Source organism: Lygodium microphyllum, chromosome 1, assembly GCF_053477565.2.
Source record: "Lygodium microphyllum isolate KBCC chromosome 1, Lygodium_microphyllum_v1.1.10, whole genome shotgun sequence".
NCBI classification, from domain to species: domain Eukaryota; kingdom Viridiplantae; phylum Streptophyta; class Polypodiopsida; order Schizaeales; family Lygodiaceae; genus Lygodium; species Lygodium microphyllum.
The window spans coordinates 10,343,349-10,363,341 of record NC_141135.1 but is presented as its reverse complement, the minus strand read 5'-3'; the positions used below and the strand labels follow the sequence as shown (position 1 = coordinate 10,363,341).

General features: G+C 45.0%; 1 protein-coding gene across 1 annotated transcript in view; it reads right to left on the bottom strand.

The window, feature by feature from the left end:
• LOC148040835 (uncharacterized) overlaps positions 1 to 12,724 on the bottom strand; it is a 28,607-nt gene extending 15,883 nt beyond the window's left edge. The window contains exons 1-2 of the mRNA XM_087668670.1: positions 12,176 to 12,724; positions 11,981 to 12,068 (exon numbers count right to left, since the gene is read on the bottom strand). Of these exons, the coding sequence (XP_087524796.1) occupies positions 11,981 to 12,068; positions 12,176 to 12,534 (447 nt within the window). The 5' untranslated portion in view covers positions 12,535 to 12,724. The remainder of the gene's footprint in view (positions 1 to 11,980; positions 12,069 to 12,175) is intronic.
• Between the last annotated feature and the right edge of the window lie 7,269 nt (positions 12,725 to 19,993).

Here is a 19,993-nt window from a genome sequence, read left to right as displayed (position 1 = left end):
CAAAAAGCGGGACAACATAGACACATCCCAGGACTACACCATTCGTGACGCCACAAATAAGAGGGTTCACCACTGGGCATAGGGAATCACACGTAGCGTGAAAACAAGGCAGGGCTTTGAGTCACTACTACTCCCTATATAGGTGCAATCGGTAGCAACGGCATGGTATAGCTACAAAGCCCTTACGGGGGGGGGTTTTGGGTGACCCTGCTCAACCCGTCGCGTCGCCTACCCGTAACCTGTCACGCTGGTCACCATCCCACCCGCAACACTTGGTACCCGTCGCCTGACTTACACCTGTTGGTCGCCCATCCCGCTGCAACCGTTGTCTGCACGTTGGCGACTAGTCAGCTGTTTGTAGTGCCCACTCCCCGCTAGTTACAACACCTGTCGCCAAGTCTCTCACCCATACACCAACTGCCCACACTGGCTCCCTCGATTGTCCACGTGCACCACACACGCTAGTTCGTTCGCTAGTTCGTTTCCAGCATGACCTGTGCTGCACAAGCCTTTTGCTTGATGACTTGTTCGCGAGCTGCCTGTACTATCAGCTGCTCTTGGTCTTGGGAAACATGCAGAACCTTGAACCTTGAGCTCTGATACTAGTTGTTGAGAATGTGCAGCGGCTGGTGGTGAGTAGGTGAGTGAGAGTGACACAGAGAGAGAGAGAGAGTACGATATGATTTGGGTGTACCAACAATTGTGTTGGTACACAGAATAAAATATATTTATATTTAGGGCACATAAGGGTGCATTCACATGTACAACTAAATAATACATGACGGAGGTGAATAAAAGGGCCTTTACACCCCAACAATTTATGTGGAGGAACACGGAGTGAACTCGGCAAACACTGAGAAGAGAAGAGAAGAGAAGAGAGAAGAAACTCTGATGAATGGACTGATGAAGATCTAAATCATGGAGTGAATGTGATACAAGGGAACAAGGGTGCCATAGCACAAGGAAGATGATGAAGACAGCCACGAACCACGAACCGCAATGTCCTCCTAAAGGGATGTGAGGGTAGTGGAGAGGCTGGAGAGAAGAGGTGACGGACTGAATGAATCAGCCGTAAGGAATGAATGAGAGAGTGGCCTATAAATAGGCACAGTCAGTCTAGGATGGCACCCCTTTTTGGGGCTGCAAACCCTAAACGCAAAACACAGAAACACAAAAACGCAAACTGTGAATGAAGGGTGAAGGGTTTCTCAACAGATCCCAGGAGGGTGGGCTCTACATACTCACTATCTTAGTTGTGATGTCTTCCCATGAGCTTGGGCTGCTTTGGCATGCTCGTTATGGTCATCTAAACTTTAACGCTATCCAATGGGCTTCTCAAAAGAACATGGTGGAGGGACTTTCCAATTTCCCTCCTATTTACACTTGAGGGGCAAGCAACAAAGACAGCCACATCCATAGGTTGCCATTGGGAGGGCTTCTACACCGCTTGACTTGGTACATACCAACCTTTGTGGACCTATGGATACAATCTCCCTTGGGAAGACCAAGTATTTGATGTTGATTATAAACGACTTCAATCATTATGTGTGGCCTTATTTTTTGGACTACAAGAGCAAGATGTACTCCCATTTCTATGAGTGGAAGGTGTTTGTGGAGATGCAGACTACTTCCAAAGTTTGTGGCATATGATGAAGAGTTTACTTGTAACCTATTTTCTTAGTTTTGGAGGAAACACAGCATTCGGGTGAGGAATTCCCATCCAAACACACCTTCGGAGAATGGTGTGATGGATCATGCAAATCGAGCCATGCTAGAGATGGCTTTAAGCATCGGGGTGTTCCTCATTCCCTTTGGGGTGAGGTGGTGGCTATTGTTGTTCATATCTGCAACCACTCCCCAACTTCTACCTTGCATGGCATGACTCCCTATGAGACTTTCTTTGGTTGAAAGCCTTTTGTCTCTCTCTTTTGCATCTTTAGCTCTGATGCATTTGTCCATATGGACAAGAAGAAGAGGAAGACAAAGCTTGACTCGAAGTCCTAAAAGCTTATCATTGTGGGCTGTATACAGCACTACCACGAAGCGCTATCGACTGTACAACCCAATAACACAAAAGCTTGAGGTGAGCAAGAATGTGATCTTTGACAAGGCTGCAGCCTCAAAGGATCCTATTGATGGTTCTATTACAAGTGATTCTTCGTCATTGACCGCCCCTCCCTCACCCTCAGTTCCCCTTCTCCCTTCTAGGTTGCCTTTTAGCACCCCTTCTTTGGCTTCGGTGCCGCCGCCACCGCCGTTGCCTCCTCCTCCTCCTCCCTCTACAGCGACTTTGGCCACCTTTGACGGATGCGACTACTTCGTCATCGTCAAGTTCTTCCACCCCTTCAATCTCCTCTCCAGAGTCTTTGAGGAATGCTTAGCCATCACAGGGGAAGCCTTCTTCAAATGAGGATTTACCTTCCCTTGGTGAGGGAGAGTCCCTTCCACACACGTGCATTGCAAATATCAAAGGCTACTCAATCTCCTCGCAGCAAGATGAGCCTATTCGGATTTCTCTTTGGTACCAACAGCTCATACAAGATTCAGGTGTTTCTCACTTTCCAGCTTCTCCTACAAGTGCGCACAAATCAACTTGCTTACAAGCCCAACTGAATAGTTCACTCTATGTGAACTATGCTTTTATGTCATAGATTCTTCGTGATAGCCCACTACAATTGAGGAGGCACTTGCACATGATATTTGACATTAGATCATGCAATAGGAGCTCGATTCTATCAAGCATAATCAAACTTGGGAGTTTGTTCTGCGTCCGCCGAAGCAGTTGGACAAGCACAAAATTAGGCTTCTTGCCAAGGGTTTTGCTCAAAGGGTGGATTTGGACTATTTTGAGACTTTTACACCTACGGCTCAAATATCTACTATTCAGGCTATCTTGGCTCTTGCACCCTACCACCGCTAGCATGTTTATCAGATGGACATACAATCTCCCTTTTTGAGTGAAGTCCTTGAGGAGGAGATTTATGTTTCATAGCCTCCCAATTTTCTTGTGCAAGGAAAGGAGGATCATGTCTACAGATTGCGAAAGGCCCACTATGGCTTGAAGCAAGCTTCTAGAGCTTGGTACCAAAGGATTGATCGATTCTTCTATAGACTCACTTCCATTGCTCAGCTCATGACCCCAACCTATACTACAAGGTTGAGGGTGACAGGTGTGTTTTCCTCATATTGTATGTGGATGATCTTATCATCATAGGAAGCTATACTCACGAGGTTGATCAGACTCTAGAGATTTTGAGATAGAAGTTTGACATGACAGAATTTGGAATCTTGCACTTCTTCCTTGGATTGGAGATCTATCAAATGACACATGGCATCTTTCTTTCCCAGTATAAATACATTTCCGAGTTTTCTATGGCCGATTATCGGCCTATTTCATGCCCCATGGACCTAGAGTCCAAGCTCTTGGCAACACGAGTCTTGTTGGCTCCCACTTAGGAGCATTGGAGAGCAGCCTTGCATGTTCTTCATTATTTACGAGGCACTCGATCCTATGGGATCATGTACGGAGAGGGATTCCTCTCTGGTTGGAGTGATTCTAATTGGGCAGATGATGTGGATTCAAGTCGGCGGTTATGCCTTCTCCCTTAGATCAAGAGCTATCTCGTGGAGTAGCAAGAAGCAGCCTACAATGTCCCTTTTTTCTATGTGACTGAGTATCATGCATTGTGTTCTATAGTAATGGAGACATGTTGGCGAAGATTGGCCTTCCCCAACCTGGACTTACAAAGCTGCTTGAGAACAACCTAAGTGTTGAGAAACCATATCATTTCATACAGGTTTCCCTTCTTCATTCCCATTTTTGGTTTTAGTTTCCAACCCCAAAAAGGATTTCTAGGGCCTTCTGAGAGAGTTAAAGCACCGTTCAAGAGACTTCAATGGGCAAGACTCGAGATTATTTGTGCCTATATATATGGCATCTCCCATTTATTCTTCACCTGTACTCACCACACTCACTCACTTCTTCTAAGACTTTCGTCTCTCCTTTCTCCTCTCTCCTTTCACCAACTCCTCTCTCCCGCTACCAAGCATCTGTCCCCTTTAACCACAAGGCTGTGTTTATGGTGGTAGGCTTCTCCACACCAGCTGCCATTATCATTCACATCTTGGCAACAACACTCCATCTCCATTTGCTGCCAAGCGTCAATCATCTCCTTCCCCAATCTACATTTGTGGTAGCAGTGGTTTTCTCCTCAGCTAGTGACCTTCCTACACAATGGGCAACAACACTTCTCCTGGGGTTGGCTTCTAATAACTGGCAACAACTGCTTCTACAGGCGGCTTCATCAGTTTGTGTTTGGCTATTTGGGCAGCTCCTCCATCACCTAGCAACGACAAATAACCAGCCCCTGCACCCTACATATGGCAGTCAAGAGGCTTCATCCATTTGCATTTGCTGCATCTAGGATCTCCTTCACTCTTGGCGACCTCCTCCTCCATTAGGAGTCAGCATCAGAGGCTGGTACATTTGCGCTTTTACCTTTTGACTCTTCCTTCACCTCCATCGTCACTCCCCAGCACCTAGCGTCAATCTTCATGCTTGCATTTGCAAACATCGAGGCTCCTCACCCTTCACCAACAGACTTCTTGCTCCAAGCATCACTAGTAATTATCCCTACATTGTGGATTTAGAGGCTTCTCTTCGATGGCAGTCACCCTGCTCTAGAAGACACCTCATCATCCCTGCATTTGTAGACTCAAATGCTTCTTCGGCATTCTCCCTACTCTAGGTTATCCTTCATGCTATAGCACCCTTGTGTCAAATTCACTTCATTTATTCAATCCTTCAACATCTTGTTCATCTGAGTTTCTCTTCTCTTCTTAGTGTTTGCCGCACACACTCTATGTTCCTCCTCGCAAACCCTAGTGTGTCTCTAGTTGCTCAATCATTTCTTGACATGGTATCAAAGCCAAAGGCACTCATTGAGCCATGAAGACTCTCTATATCAATGAAGGTAAAGACATGTTCCAGATTCAGAATCAACATCTAATTCTTACTTTACTTCTATTGCGATACTAGGAGATATCCTTCTTCTCTGTCCCACCCTCCCCTTTTATAGGTTGCAACTATGATACCATGGTGTCTCCACCGACAAATGGCCTATCCACTGCATGCTCCTGCTGTGGCAAGAACGATCATGCCACCGAAGATTGTCAGCATTGATCTTTGCTCCCTATCCCACCAAAGTATATACGTCTTCCACCTGGCACTCCTTGTGCTACCTCTCTTTTCTGAGCCCCACAATGGTTGTTCTGCACCGGCTCTCAACTTACTACCCTCAAATCTGAGATAAATTGAGAGATGGTTCAAGGATGAGAGAGAATATTGTAGAGAGAGAAATTTCATAGTTTCATAGCAAGAAACACTGAAAAGCTACTACTACCCTGCTAAAACACCCATAGAAGAGGTCACCTACAACTTAGAACCACCAGAAAAATTGTTGCTCCCTCCTATATACTGTCATCTACACCAAAAGGACCTTGGGCTGCTATCACCTGCTCCTGGAGGGCTCCAAACTGCTATCACATGCTATAGGACTCATCCTTGGTGGTTGCAAATCACATCAACAAATTTCTAACAGCCTTCTTCTCTCTCACAATAGCTTGAATAGACTTCCACCAGCCCCTAAAAACATTTTTCCCACTTGCATAGGCAAGTTTTGTGAAGTGGCAGCCTTTTGAACCCATTTTCCGACATTATCCAACTTATTAAATTAATTTTCAAAATATTAATCCTGAAATTTGATTTAATAGTCATTCTACTACTCAAAAAATTAATTTCACCAACCAATAATTAAATTGGCTAGACCAATTTGTCTTCCAAGTATCCCTGAGCAATTATTGACACTTAGACTAGCATTAATTAATTAATTAATACCTAATCTCTAATGCCATCACTAACATTAGTAGCCAATAAATTGATCTACACGCAAATCTAACACCGAGTACCTCCTAGTACCTGTCAAGCATAACTTATTACAACTTTTGCTTTTGACACCTACTAATGTCTCAAGGTCTTGGGTTCCACACTGTGAAATAATTAACTTACACCTCACATGTGCAAGTCACATTAGCACATTTGATTAATTTTTAATCAAACGTTGAACAAAGCAATAAAATTTCACATTCTTGTGACAAGGTCTCAAAGGACAAGATGCTTAACACCTCCTCTAAACTTGGAAACTCCACACATCGAACATCTCGAATCATATATACCTCCCATGAAATTGGATCATAGCGCCTATATCCTTGGGACTACAAGCTATAATCCACAAATGCATGTTTCTTGAAAGTACGCTCAAATTTACTTTAATAAAGGAGGCTCTCAAAGCAAATACACTTCATTAAATATGTCTCTATCATCTATTTCATTTAAGCAAGTAAACCTCACTTCTCAACTTCTCCCATCTCACCACTATCTTCTCCACATTCTGATCTACTCACATCTTCATTCCAAAATCTTGGATTACGTTCCACTTCCGCTCAAAGCACACTAGGGGTTGGATCTTCCAACTTCACTCCTAACACCTTCTCATTCTCCCTCCCACCATCTACCTACTCTCCATTCAATCCACCTCTTGGTGCATCGTTAGGGAAAATGCCACGCTTCAACACTACACCTTCCACATAACCCCACTTTTACCACATCCTTCCACTCTGGGACAGTTGTGATGGGCATCCCTCTCACTACCCCTGAACACTCACAAACCCCCCTACACGACCTTTCAAACGCAAGAATACCCATCCTCTGCTTATGGACTGTCATCACACATTCCTTGGGTCACTCCTACGCAAGGATTTTCATCCTCTGCTTCTCGTATCCCTATCCCTCCACCATGGACTCCATAGACAATTATCGTGTCCATATCTAATCCGACCTTTCCCACCTTTGGATCCGCTATATACACTTCTCATATGCATGGTAGACACTCCAGGATTACTTTCCAAGTGTACTCCACTCCATCTCCCTATCCACCCTACCCCCATTACACACCTTCTCCATCTCTTAGCACTACCACTCCTGTTGCCACAACCAAGAATGCTTTCATAGATAAGACTTGTTTTAATGGATCGAATTTCATGCAACAAGTGCTTGAATATTAAGGACTTTGGAACCTCATCGTTGGAACTGAGTCTATGCAAGACCCTCAATCAACTCACCCTGATCACATCCGTCAATGGAAAGCCCGCAATGCAATAGCCAATGTTGAGTTAATGCATGGGTTGCTTCCTAAGTTCCACTCTCAATTACAGCATTTTCCCCTCGCATTTGAGTGTTGGAGTCATCTCATTGAATGCTATGCGGCTTGAGATTGCACTCGATGTATCAATCTTGATTTTGAGCTTCAAGAGTTTTCCATTAAGAAAGGGGATGATTTGAAGGTCAAGCTAGCCAAATATCAGCAGTTACTTGCCAAGTTTGCCACTACTAGCTCCCCAAAGTCAAACTATGGCAAGCCACATTCTTCTTGAACAAGTTGCCCAACAAATACTTCCATTTTATCCAGCACATTATCTCACTACCTAGATTACTGACCTTCTATGAGTTCGAGTGTTAATTCTTGCGCTACGCGAGGCTGCATGATCAAGTTCACAAGGAATCCTCCACACACATCCATTCAGAGGAGCGAGGGTTGGTTACCTCTTCAAAAGGGAAAACCAACAATGGCAAGAACTCACAAGATGCGAAGGCAAGCCAAAACAAGGGTGACACCACTTCCTCCGATGGAAACAAAGAAATACGATCACTTAGGCAACAAATTTCTAAGAAAAATAGGTTTTACGCACACTGTCAGAGGTCACGCCAGGTGGACGAGGAGTGTCGTACCAAGGCCCAAGTTCTTTTTCCTAGAAAACCATAGCAAACTGTTGCGACAGCCTCCACTCCAACTAGCTAGTCTAGTGGGGCTACGCCTCCCACTATTGCGCCATCTATTCCATTTGTCCCAGTGGCTACTTGATATGTAACACATGGACACCCTTAGCAATCTATCTCCTTCACTACTCCTGAAGGATTGGCTAATTAGTCTACTAGCGACTCATCTATTGCACTTCACGTATCCATTCCTAAGACATCCACTGTACGTTCTAGGACTACTTTCCCACCTCGCCGTATGTGATGGTGGCCACACACTTAGCCTTTCTCTTTTTAGACTTCCACTACATACTTGCATACTCATTGCATTGCACTTAGCTTTGCTTTTTTTTATTTATTTCCAGCTTTGTTTTTCAAAGCATCTCACTACTTACCTCCATGCTTGCAAATTTTTCTCTCTTTTGCAGGGTTTTGTATTTCAGTATAGGGCTAATATGCAAGCTTGCACCAGTCTTTCTTGAGCTAGAAACAGGAGATGTGCACCATTCCTTTCATGGTTCCATCTACTTGGAAATTTACTCTTCTGTCAACATGGATGCTTCCCCTCCCACAGCAAATTGTGCAGTATCTCTCTGGATGCTATCATGGCGGTGGCTTTATTCTTGATCTTCCAGTAGGGATGCTTCATCATTTTCATCCACGTGATTCTCGATACCACACGAAGATTGACCTCTTCAAGCTCCTCTTCCTTCTTTGGCATCAACATCCCACTTAAGAGGTTTCCTACCCTTATTGATATTCTACAAGTTTGGACACTTATCTTCAACATCAACCTTTTCCCCTGTTGTACCTTCCCCTATACATTGCATGATTTCATCATCTTTGTACTAGGACACTTGGGCAAGTGAACAATTGTCCAAGTGGCACCTGTCGCATGAGCATTCTTTAGCATATAGCACACTATGCATCCCATTATGCAGAACACCACTGGACGGATCCTGAGCTGTTTCCACCAACGGATTACACCACCATTCTTCTTTACATGATACTTCATCACCTTTCCCTCGCCATCGACATCCTCAAGTGGTTGGGTAAGCTTATACTGTTTTGTGATGTGTTGAGTGTACTATCCCTACTCCCATCTTCTAGGTCACTATTACTTAATTGGTTACTATCCCTAAAATTAAATTTCCACCATCCAAATAATAACAATAATAATAAACAAACAAACAATTCAATGTGATTCCATCCGCCTTTGTAGGGCTTGGTAGGCTACTGGACAGCCAACAAGCACTCTTTGCCCGATGCCTTATCCTCTCTAGGGTAACTACTTGGACTCCCTTGGTAAGATAATCATCACCCTTGTAGTCTTGATAGGCCACTAGGCAATAAACATGCACCCTTTGTGAGATGCCCTAGCTACTTTGGGGTGGAATACCTTGAAACATTACCGGTCTTTTTTTATAAAACTCTGTTTTGGGCCTTGGAGGGGGGGGGGGGGGGGGGGGGAGGGGGGTGGTTGAGCTAACACACACTTTACAACTTATTAGCATTTTTAAACAGTTCCCAAACACGCTTAATGAAAAACGCAAATTTAGTGCGCAGTTCGAGAGAGTTTCAGTGGCCCCCAAAACCCTAATTTTTTGGAACACCGTTCAACATCTATAAATAGACAAGCTGTCCACCATTCAGCCTTATCCTTTTGTGCAGGTTTCTCACTCTACTGTAGAAATTTCAGCCATCAACCACCTACCATCTATATTGACTAGCCATCACCGATTGTAACCCATCACTATCAACCCTAGGTGGCCTATTTTTAGGCATCACCTTACTATTTGGAGGTCTCTATCTGCTGCGTCATCATAGCACCTGACTAGCTTGCGTTTTCAACATCTGGTGCTAAGCGATAGGCTGTACCTACGTTTTTGTTATTCAGCAGGCCGTCTACATCAACAAATACCTCTCATGTTGTCACCTTGATTCCTTGACACTTTGGTAATTAGCATTTTGTATTTCCCGCACTCCCACATTCCGACTAGTGGTTACTATACTTGGGATCCATCTCCGATGTGACGTCACTCTCCAACATTGCATTGCTCTGTCCTTGGGCAGTCTATACACTCTTACATTCATATACAGCATTTCATTCACTTCAAATTTTCTTCTCTCTATGTTTGTCTTTGTGTTTGAGTTTTGAGTTTTTGCGTTTTGCGTTTTGTGTTTAGAGTTTGAGTTTTGCTTCTCTCTGTCTGAGTCTATGTTTCAGTCTTGGTAGTACATGTTATGTTTCCTCAATGCAAACCCTAGCATATCTTCATATCCCCATCAAGCTTCTAATCTAAAGAAAGAGCTAGTAACATGAGAACCTAGCAAGGTCCATAATAGCCTGAAACTCCGTGTCGAGTTTGATAGAGATTTCAATGAAATAACCTACACAAAAACAAGGGTAGTCCCCCTTTGACTCTACACAAGGTGTTAATGCCTCCTAGAGCTTCCTCCACTCATCCTCAACAAGTTCCAACCGCCGGAGACACTAAAAACTCAAAATCTACTCAAAAGGCTGAGAACGCAATCTTTCCTCCTTCATCGACAGCAAAAACCTGCAAAAAACTCATGTTCACCTCAGCCTACGAATGCTAAAGACGCAAACTTTTGTCGCAAAGAATTCTCCCATTCAGATCTGCCCACGATCAATCAGCCCTTCTACACTGCTTTGATACCATGTCACACTGCAATGAATGTGGAAGTGTATAGACAAGACTAAAAGACAATGAACACGAGAGAGGAGGGAGAGAAAAGAGACACAACAACCTATAGTCAATGAATGCTGAAATGAAGAAAAACAGGCTGTCCAAGTATTGACTTGATCCAATCTCTATCCATCACGTGAAAAACAAGTGAAGTAGGCAGGTTGACTAGTGGCAATAAATAGCATTAAAAATAGGCATAAACTGATCAGACTGACCAGAAAAACTAGCCGACCAGCAGCCAACTGGCTGCAATAAATGCCAAAAAATGGCAATCTACTGCCGTACTATCACATGGCATTGCCTCTGGCCAGTAAAAGGAGCCCACCCTTGGTGACTACTGAAAATGTGCAAAAACTAACAGGAAATGCGTAACTATGCCCAAGAGAACTGACCATACCAACTATGGCCTGAGAATGCCAGTCCAAGGGATGACTAAATCTCTAGCAGAAAACAATCACACAAAGATTGGTGTTACTAAGAAGGCTACATATGCAACACAGTCAAAGCATGAGTCAAAGACTAAAGCAGAGGTTGCTTCATCACTCTCTCAGCCAGGGAGGGAGTCCTTGGATGAGGAGATGGTGCACGGATCCTCAAATGATGCATGGACTCTAGCATGTATGACATGTCATAGTGCCATAATCCATCATCCAAATTCCAAGTTCCATCATTCTATGATGCCAGGTGGCGAAAATGCTCATGTGACATTGCATATCCGCTATAGCTTTTAAATTACATGATCATTGATGTTGACACTTAGTATGGAGTCTGGACAGATATATGTAACTCAATTTTAGTTAGTGCTATTATGTGTATTGGTTCTTGATGTCAGTCTTCAAATGATTCATGAGTCGTGACTCATAATTCATCTTGTTGTTTTGAAAATTGAGTCTTAATTTTGCTTTTTCAGCTTGAGAGAGGGTACCCCTATGTTGATTTTGTGTTCATGCACTAAACTCACTTCACTGTTGTCCTATTCTCTCTGTTCTTTTACTGCTTGTGTGTGTGAACTGTGCTGCTAGGTCTTTGCTGGCTGTCACTGTGTAGCCCTCAACCTAGTCTAACTGCCATGTAACCCATTGAACTGGGCCAACTGCTCCTCAGAACATGGGGATAAAGCTGAGATCTGCTTAAAATCATTGATGAAGATTACATCCTAGGTTCTAAACTGCTTGGCAGAAATGTCTTACAAGAGCAATTTTCGCAAGTTGATACCACATCCTCATTATGAGGAAGCTTCTCGAGAAATCAACAAGGTAAGTATGGGCTCTTTGCTTAATCTCGCAATGACATAACAATTTACCTTGTAATGACTTCAATTTACTTCAAAACAATGATCCATCTGAGCCAGGGCTACTCGTGAAATGATTGGATTTTGTCCTATATGTGGACATACCTCTGACTCCCGAGTAAAGTAAAAATGCTGGAAGAGAATCATCACAATGAGATACATTAGTCCGGAAGCCAATCCCATAGATTCCGGCCTGTCAAACACAGTACGCAGATTTGGGCCGATTAGACATCCTTTACCGATGCATTAGCTTGAGATCTCTAACCAAGACCTCAACATCGGTGATAAGAATCATCTTACACTTGCACGAGTCCAGCAGGAGAGCCTTTTTTGTTCAGATCATAGCCAAACATGTTCTTCTTCAACACGTAGGTGCATCCAATCGGGATAAGCAAGACGGTGGCTACAAGGCCAACGAGACTCATGGCAAAATTGATGGCAATGGCCCGTCTCAAGCTATGGTCTAGCTCCGAGACGAAGAACATGTAAAGATAGGGCGAGAGGCAGGCGAGGCCGAAGATGAAGACAGCCCCATGCTTGATGGTGAGGGAAGGCCCGTGAGCTGCCATTTTTGCTCCCTTTGCTCCTCCTCCGCCTACTGCTCCTTCACCTTCCTGCTTTGGAGGCCGCGATCTGCGCTTGACCAGCTCTGCAGCCATGGCTTCTTCTTCTTCTTTCCTGTATTGCTGGTGCTCGTCTCTGCTTATAAGTCGATCTGCTAGAAAGACGCAGGATTCATTGCTATTATCAAATCGATTTGCGATTCATGGATTCCGTCGGCCTGGGAATTGACCGAGTCAGTCATTCATCGCCAATGTTAATATGTCGGGTTAAAACAAGTCTTAGAACCGAATAAAATGGTTTTGTACGTATTGAATCTCAATGCCGTGACCAAGTGTGACCCACTAGGAGTGTGTAGAGTACTTGAACTTTGTCCTAATCTCAATTTAATTTAAGTGTGCACTTTAAACTCGTAAATATTTATTAATTTAATATGTATTTTACAGAATCACTTGCTATAGAATTATTCATGTGCACATTAAATTAATCTGACGCCCGAAAAGGACAGGCATCCATGTCAGCTTCTCACGCAAGGAATCCACCTCGTGTACGAACCCCGACAAATAAATATAATCACGAAATCCACTATGGAATATGCCTCTTGGCATCATGTCATGACATTCCCAAAGCACCTATTTTCGGAGATCATCATTCTTGGGAACATATATGGCTCCTTGATAATAGATGAGACCATTCCTCATTTCATACATTCCCCAATGGGTATTTCCTCTTGTTATGTCCTTCAGTAGCTGTTGTGCTTCCTTATCTCAGTTAGGAAATCCTGCCATCTCACTTGCTTGGGAGACAGCTTGGGCTGAGTTTTGAAATATTTGGGAGAGATGTTAGCTGCATACACCTTTGTTGGTTTGTCTTGCACATAATGTCTCCACTTTCTCAAGCTGTATACCACTACATACATCTCTTTTTCATGTTTAGCCCATCTCCTTTCTATTGGATCCAATTTCTTTTACTCATAGCACACTGGATGGCCATCTTGCATGAGCACCCCAATGGGATAACTCGAAGCATCCGTATGGACCTCAGAAGGTCTAGGAAAATTTTCCATCTTCAACACTGGGGCTTGAATAATCATACTCTTGAGCTACTCGAAATCTTGTTGTTCTTACTCTGTCCATTGGAAAGTAGCTGAATTGATTGTCAAATTTGTTATTAATGGAGCCGTGATTTTGCTATACCCTTGAATAAATCTGCAAGAAAAGACTGTGAAGCCCATAAACTCTCTGACTTAACCAACCTCACAGGGAACCTCTCAATTCTTCACTGCTTGCACTTTCTTGGGGTCGATGGCAATGCCATTTTCTTTGACTAAGTACCCCAGTAATTCAATCTCCTGTACTGCAAACTCACACTTTTCAAGCTTAATATATAATTGATTTGGTGTTCCAAGTGCTCTTCTAGGGTTTTGTTATAAATCAGAACATCATCAATATATATTATTACAAAGTCATCCAAATAATCAATGAACACTTTATCCATGAGCTCACAAAAGGTAGCTGGTGCATTATTGAGTCCTTCTAGCATGACTAGCCACTCATAACTTCCATACCAGCTTCGAAAAGCTGTCTTCTCTTCATCACCTTCCACGATCCCGATTTGGTGGTGCCTTGACCTTAAGTTGATTCTATTGAAGTAGCGTGCCCCTTGTAATCGATCCAATAATTCATCTACTACTGGCACAGGGTACCTATTTCTCACTGTTGATTTATTGAGAGCCCTATAGTCCATGCATAGTCTGAGAGACCCATCCTTCTTCTTGACTTGATGAATCACCGTCACAATCCCCACCTCACACAGAAGAGCATCGAAGGTCGTCAGATGAAACGGAGATGGACGCAGACGAAGAGGGAGAATCCTAGAGCACCCCACAGAGGCATGCGAAACAATGAACCAAAGCCCTGCATGGAAAAAGGGAAGAGGAGTGAAAGAAGAAAGAAAAGGAAGATCTGGAGAGGGCTCAAAGGGAGTCAGTCAAGGATGAGGAGAGAAAAAAGAAGACCGAAGAGGAGCTGAGAAGGAAGGAAGAGGAAGAAATAGAGCTGGCCACTTGTCGCTCCATCGAGGAGCAGCACAAGAGAGACGAGGAAGGCATAGAGAGCCCGCACCGAACGGAGGCACCTAGTTCCAGTACCAGTGTGCTGGAAATCGCACCCCTGCCCCCAGCAAAAGGAAAAGGAAAAGATCCGATGATGCCAACTCTCCCCCTCTTCATACCTTCCATGCCAGCCACTCCTATTATGACGACACCCCTTGCCACCGCCACCCAAGGTTCCACCCCAAAAGTCGATGAGAGCAACGTGGTCACTTGGCTACAATTCTTGGTGGAATGGGAGCGGCAAGAGAAGCGGCCGTGGCCACCCCAGCATCAGGGGTCAAAAGGGCAGCCACGGCTGAATTGAAGCCAAGGCCGGAGCTGAAGAGGCAGAAAACAGAAGACGTTGTCACCACCACCACCATGCCCCACCCCCCACCTCCAGTAGGCCAATACGACGAATATGTTAAGGAGCTGCTCTCGCAGTTAGAAAGGGCCAGGGAAGAAAGGAGGACAGCCGTGGAGGAGCTGGCAGAGCAGAACGAGAATCACGAGCCACTCTCCAGCTGGAGAGAACAAAGTAGATAACAGAATACCAAAGGGAGATCGCTGCGCTACTCAGGTAGGAACCCAGCACTAAGGAGGCAGAGGAATTAAAGGCCCTAAAGGAACGTGACACTGCTTGGGAAGGAAGGAGAAAAATCTTGATGGAGCGTCTCAACGGGGAGAGGGAGACCAATGCTCAACTTCGGCGCATGAATGATCAAATATCTGTAGTCAACCTGGAAGCACAAAGCCAGCTTGACAAGATCAGACTGGAGGCTGTAGAGCTGGACCAGTTAAGGGAAGAGCAGGTGCAAAGGATGCAGATGAAGCTGGACCAGCTCAATGCACAGATCGCCGATGAACGCCAGGAGCAGTCCCGCCTGCACAGTGAGCTCGAGGCCTAGCAGCAACAACTCATGGCTATGACCCTCCATCAGGGGGAGAGCCTAGAAGATATGGAAAAAAGAGCAATAGAATGGGCTGATCACAATGAGGGGAGAATACGGGAATTGGCACGCCGGCTAGCCAAAGCCGAAGGAGATAGGGTGCTGGTTGAGAATCAGGCAGAGGCAGCCTAACTCTCCATGATACAGCAGCACACCTTCCTCAATACACTACTCCACTCCACCAAACCGGAAGGAAACGAAGCTAATGATCAGTTGGCAGAAGAAGCTAACCATTGCATGCAGAGCTCTAACAGCAGGCCTGCATGTGCCACTACAGCTAGGAGGCCCGCCGCAGAGCCTAGAGGAGCAAAGAAGATATCTTGCATAGGTAGGCCTGATGGCGCAGGAAATAGATGAACTCGGTTTCATAGAGGCGAAGGCACAAGAAGATGTGCAAGCAGAAGGGGGTGAACCGGAGTTCGATCTAGGACCTCAGGAGGAGGAATACGTCCCACCACCCCCTCAGCCACAACAAGTGGAAGTGCAGCCCCCTGATACGTCTGCTGAGAAAAAAGCCGCCTAGGCTAGCCGCAGGAAAGAAATGGTAGAGAAGGCAAGGAAAAAGCTGAATGTTAGACCTATTCCAAGATAGATTGTCCCTCTCCTACCGCGCCCTTAAGATCCCCCTGCTGAATTCCATGCCGAATTGATTATCTGGGAACAGCAGGAATATAACCGCGACCCCTTCAACTTGAGCTTTGAGTTTCCTGCTACCTTGAACAGAGTACTGCCCATTCAACTTGTAAATGACGTCATTGCTATGGGTGCAAGGCTCAAGGCCAAGTGGTTAGCGGAGCAAGAGGCCCACCCAATTGCTTGGGGAGCCGAGGACTGCGAATTTTGGCAGGATAAAGTCCTCCAGGTGCCTAGATCGGTGGAAGGCTACAATTGCTAACCCACCTAGAGAAGATGCATTTTTGACGTCAACCTTGACGCATGGATGGCATTTTGCAACACCCTCCCTTCTAAGAGAAACGACCCTACTTTCATGCCGTATCCTCGAAGGGTAGGGGTCGACTTTAATCCGTCTATCCACGGCAGGTTCGACTTTTCCATTATCTATAACACCAATAGCACCTCCCATAGGGACGTCCTTCTCTTCACCCTCCCCGATTTGTACAGCTCTATAGATAGATTTCTTAGCGAGTTCACCCTCCCCGATTTGTATAGCTCTATAGATAGATTTCTTAGCGAGTTCACCTCCTGCCCTAACCCCGCCTTCATAACCACTTGTAATTATCTTAGACTAATTAGGATCCTAGTCCACCAAGAGCTCGCACCTCAAGAATGCCACCTCCCACCCCTCTACTTCGACCCCAATGCCATAGATAGCAGCACCATGACTCGCCTCATGATGCGCGCTTCTCTTTTGCCATCTTTCTATGTTGCACTGCTCGAAGATATGAGCGATAGCAAATTCACCCAGTGCAACCACCCCTTCCTTTCTACCACCACTCTCAAAACCCGCCTCAACCTCAAGGGCTATTTGTTGAGTCGAAGGTTCCTTAACAAGGCCCCCCGCCCTCCGCCATCCCCTACCCGCCATTCGGATGACGAGGAGTAAACTCCCGTCATGCCCTTATATCACATGTCTCCATGTATACGCCTCTTTATCTTTTTTTTTTTTTAAGAAGAAGAAGAAGAAGAAGAAAGAAGCACCACAATCACTACACCTAGGGTTCTCCCTAGCCCTCTCCCCACTTCACACTTAGGGCACATCAAGGGCAGCTTTCAGACCTGTCACCCTAAGACTTGCACCGCACCTTCAACGAAGCACAAACTAGGTCCTCAAGTGTGGGACGTTACCAAGGGCTTGCCCAAGGTTAGACCCATCTCCCAGTTCCACTTCCATGGGTACCACACACTACACGGCGAGACAGACACACCCCTTAGGGAGTGCACAACTTTTCTTGCAGGTTATGTTCGAGTTTCAAGAAATGGCTACCCGCGGAAGAGGATCACCCACGGCATCCTTTAATGATCAAAACTTCTTTTCATGTGCCGGCATCCAGCCATCTGATTGCTGATGGCTACCATGATTGAACCAAGTCAAGGTAGAACTGCCATTGGCATAGATCTTGGAACCTCATCGTCCAATGATCCATGCCCAATGCCTCAAGATCTACGGATCGCTTATTGATTTCACAAGCCTGAAGACCTTCAACTCTAAACTGAAGACCTTCAACTCAAAGACAAGGATCTTCAATCAAAGCCACGGATTTTCAAGGCAAACAACATTCGGGGGGTTTCTCCAGAATAAATCCCTCCAATACCATCCTCCTAAGGGATTGCTTATTGGTTTAAGCGTTTCGGATACTCAAAGACGACCGGCTACATAAGGGGCGCCACAACAGTGTGAAAGATGCCGAGTATCTTCATGGAGCCTAAAGCATGCCGGAATCTTTCCTGGTCATCGTCCTTAAACTCCATCACCTATCATTCACCCAACCACCTTGGAAGCAGTGTCACCCACCTACCTGTTCTGCCTAGCAGCCGACCTAACTAGCCACTACGTGCCACCGCAGTGCCATGGGACTGGCACTTGGCTAGGAAGGGGGTAATGTTACCGTGTTTCCCGCAGCACAGAGGAGCGAAAAATGGAAAAAAAAGGGAAATAGCAAAAAAGGCGCAGGATAAAAGCAGAAAAAGGCGCCTTGACCAGTAACCAGTCCCCTGAAAAATTTAAATGTTTGGGCACGACCCTCAAAAAGTCTCGGTGTCGGCCCGAGACAACAAAAGAGAAAAAGGGCGCACCATTAAAATGTGGGAGCCCCCCCGAATCTTTGTAAAAGAGTACCAGGCTCGCTCCTATGCAAAGTGTACGCATTGGTTGGGAATATAATAAATTAGAATGGTGGGAAATGGGAAAAAGGGCCTAGGCTACGGCCGGCCATGTAAAAGAGGGAAAAGGGGATGACCGCCCAAAAAGGATTTAGGGCTTTGTATATAAAGTTGAAAAGTGAATGAGAAGCTCATTCTTTGGTGTGTGGCAAAAAGAGTCTTCTTCTTCCTCTCTTCTTCTCTCCTTCTTGCTTGTGTGTGCTCTTGAGAGAGGGAGTGTGAGAGTGTGAGGGAGTGAGTGTGTGTGAGAGTGAGGGATCAAGAGGGTGAAGCTCTTCACCATCTCCTCTTCTCTTCTTCTCTTCTCTTCTCTTGCGCGCGCGGCTATGGAGGATGGAGCTTGGAGAAGGAGGAGGCTTGAGGGTGCTTGAACTAGCATCAAGAATCGTGGAGCTACAGGAGTGCAAGGGAGAGGAGGGTACTCGATCAAGCATCAAGGTAAGCTCACTACACTCGTAGGATCGACGGCGCATCGGCTAGATGAGAGATAGCCATTAGAGCTCCTTGGAACGCTTGAAACAATAAGCGGTCCGTGGGTCTTGGCGGTTGAGCGAAAGCTCCCACATGAGACCAGTGACGTGATGCCATGACTAGTTCCCATTGTTTAGTCATATTCACCAAAAGCATCCATGAATGTTGCTCATTAAACATTCATTGGCTAAAGTTAAAATGAAAAAGGAGGCTTTGAAGAATCAATATTGAAAAGATGGTTATGTTTAGGGTGGAAAATAAAAAATCCCAATATCCTAGGTGTCGTAAAGTATAGGTTCGTCATGAAAGAGAGTGTTGGAAAACATTGCATGGGTGGGTGCCTGAACAGGCATCATGACTCCTCACTACCATAGGTGGTTTGGACGTTTAAGCATGCATTTGGTCCCCCTTCAAAACAATGGAGAAATACTCATAGATAGTGAAGAAGCTAGTGGCTAAATGAATAATTAGGTGGCTTGACATATGGGATAAAAAAGGAGGTAACAATGATGACTTTGGGTCAAATCTCACATGCCTATTGGCTCTAGCGAGAGTAGATAGATCCAATAGGTTCTTGATAACACAAGAGGAGGAGTGGGGCATCATCAAGAGGTTATTATGACAACATTGCCAAATTTCTCGCTTCCCCCATGGACATGATAACTATGGAAGGGCTTTCACTGAAGATGGTAGACCACATCGAAAATATTGTCCACTTTCAAAAGCATATCTAGTTTTAGATACCACCACTTTGAACTAGTGGGATCTTGGTTCTTCTTGGTCAACAAGGTAGACATTGTAAAGTGATCATGTGTCAAGTATGAGGGAGGTCAAGTACACAAACAAGCATTGTAACAAGCTATCATATTGCAAACGTCTGGGTGTTCCTCCCTCCACCCGATCCTTGCGCCAACATAATACAACTACTCTATTTCACTCTCAAAGCTCTCTTGCATTCTATTCTCTTTTCTTGCAAGCACCTTATTGCAAGCAAAGGTGGTGGTTTGATTGCGGGGGATCACGGTGCCAACCATGGGTGACGAACACAAAGTTGGGAAAAAGTACTCTACGCACTCCTAGTGCATCACACTTGGTATCAAAGCTCTCCTCATGCAAAGGCTAGACCTTCAATGAGCGTGGGAGAAATTCAGGTAGGAAAGCTAGTCATGGTTTATCAACATGGGTGGACGCAAGTGGAATTAG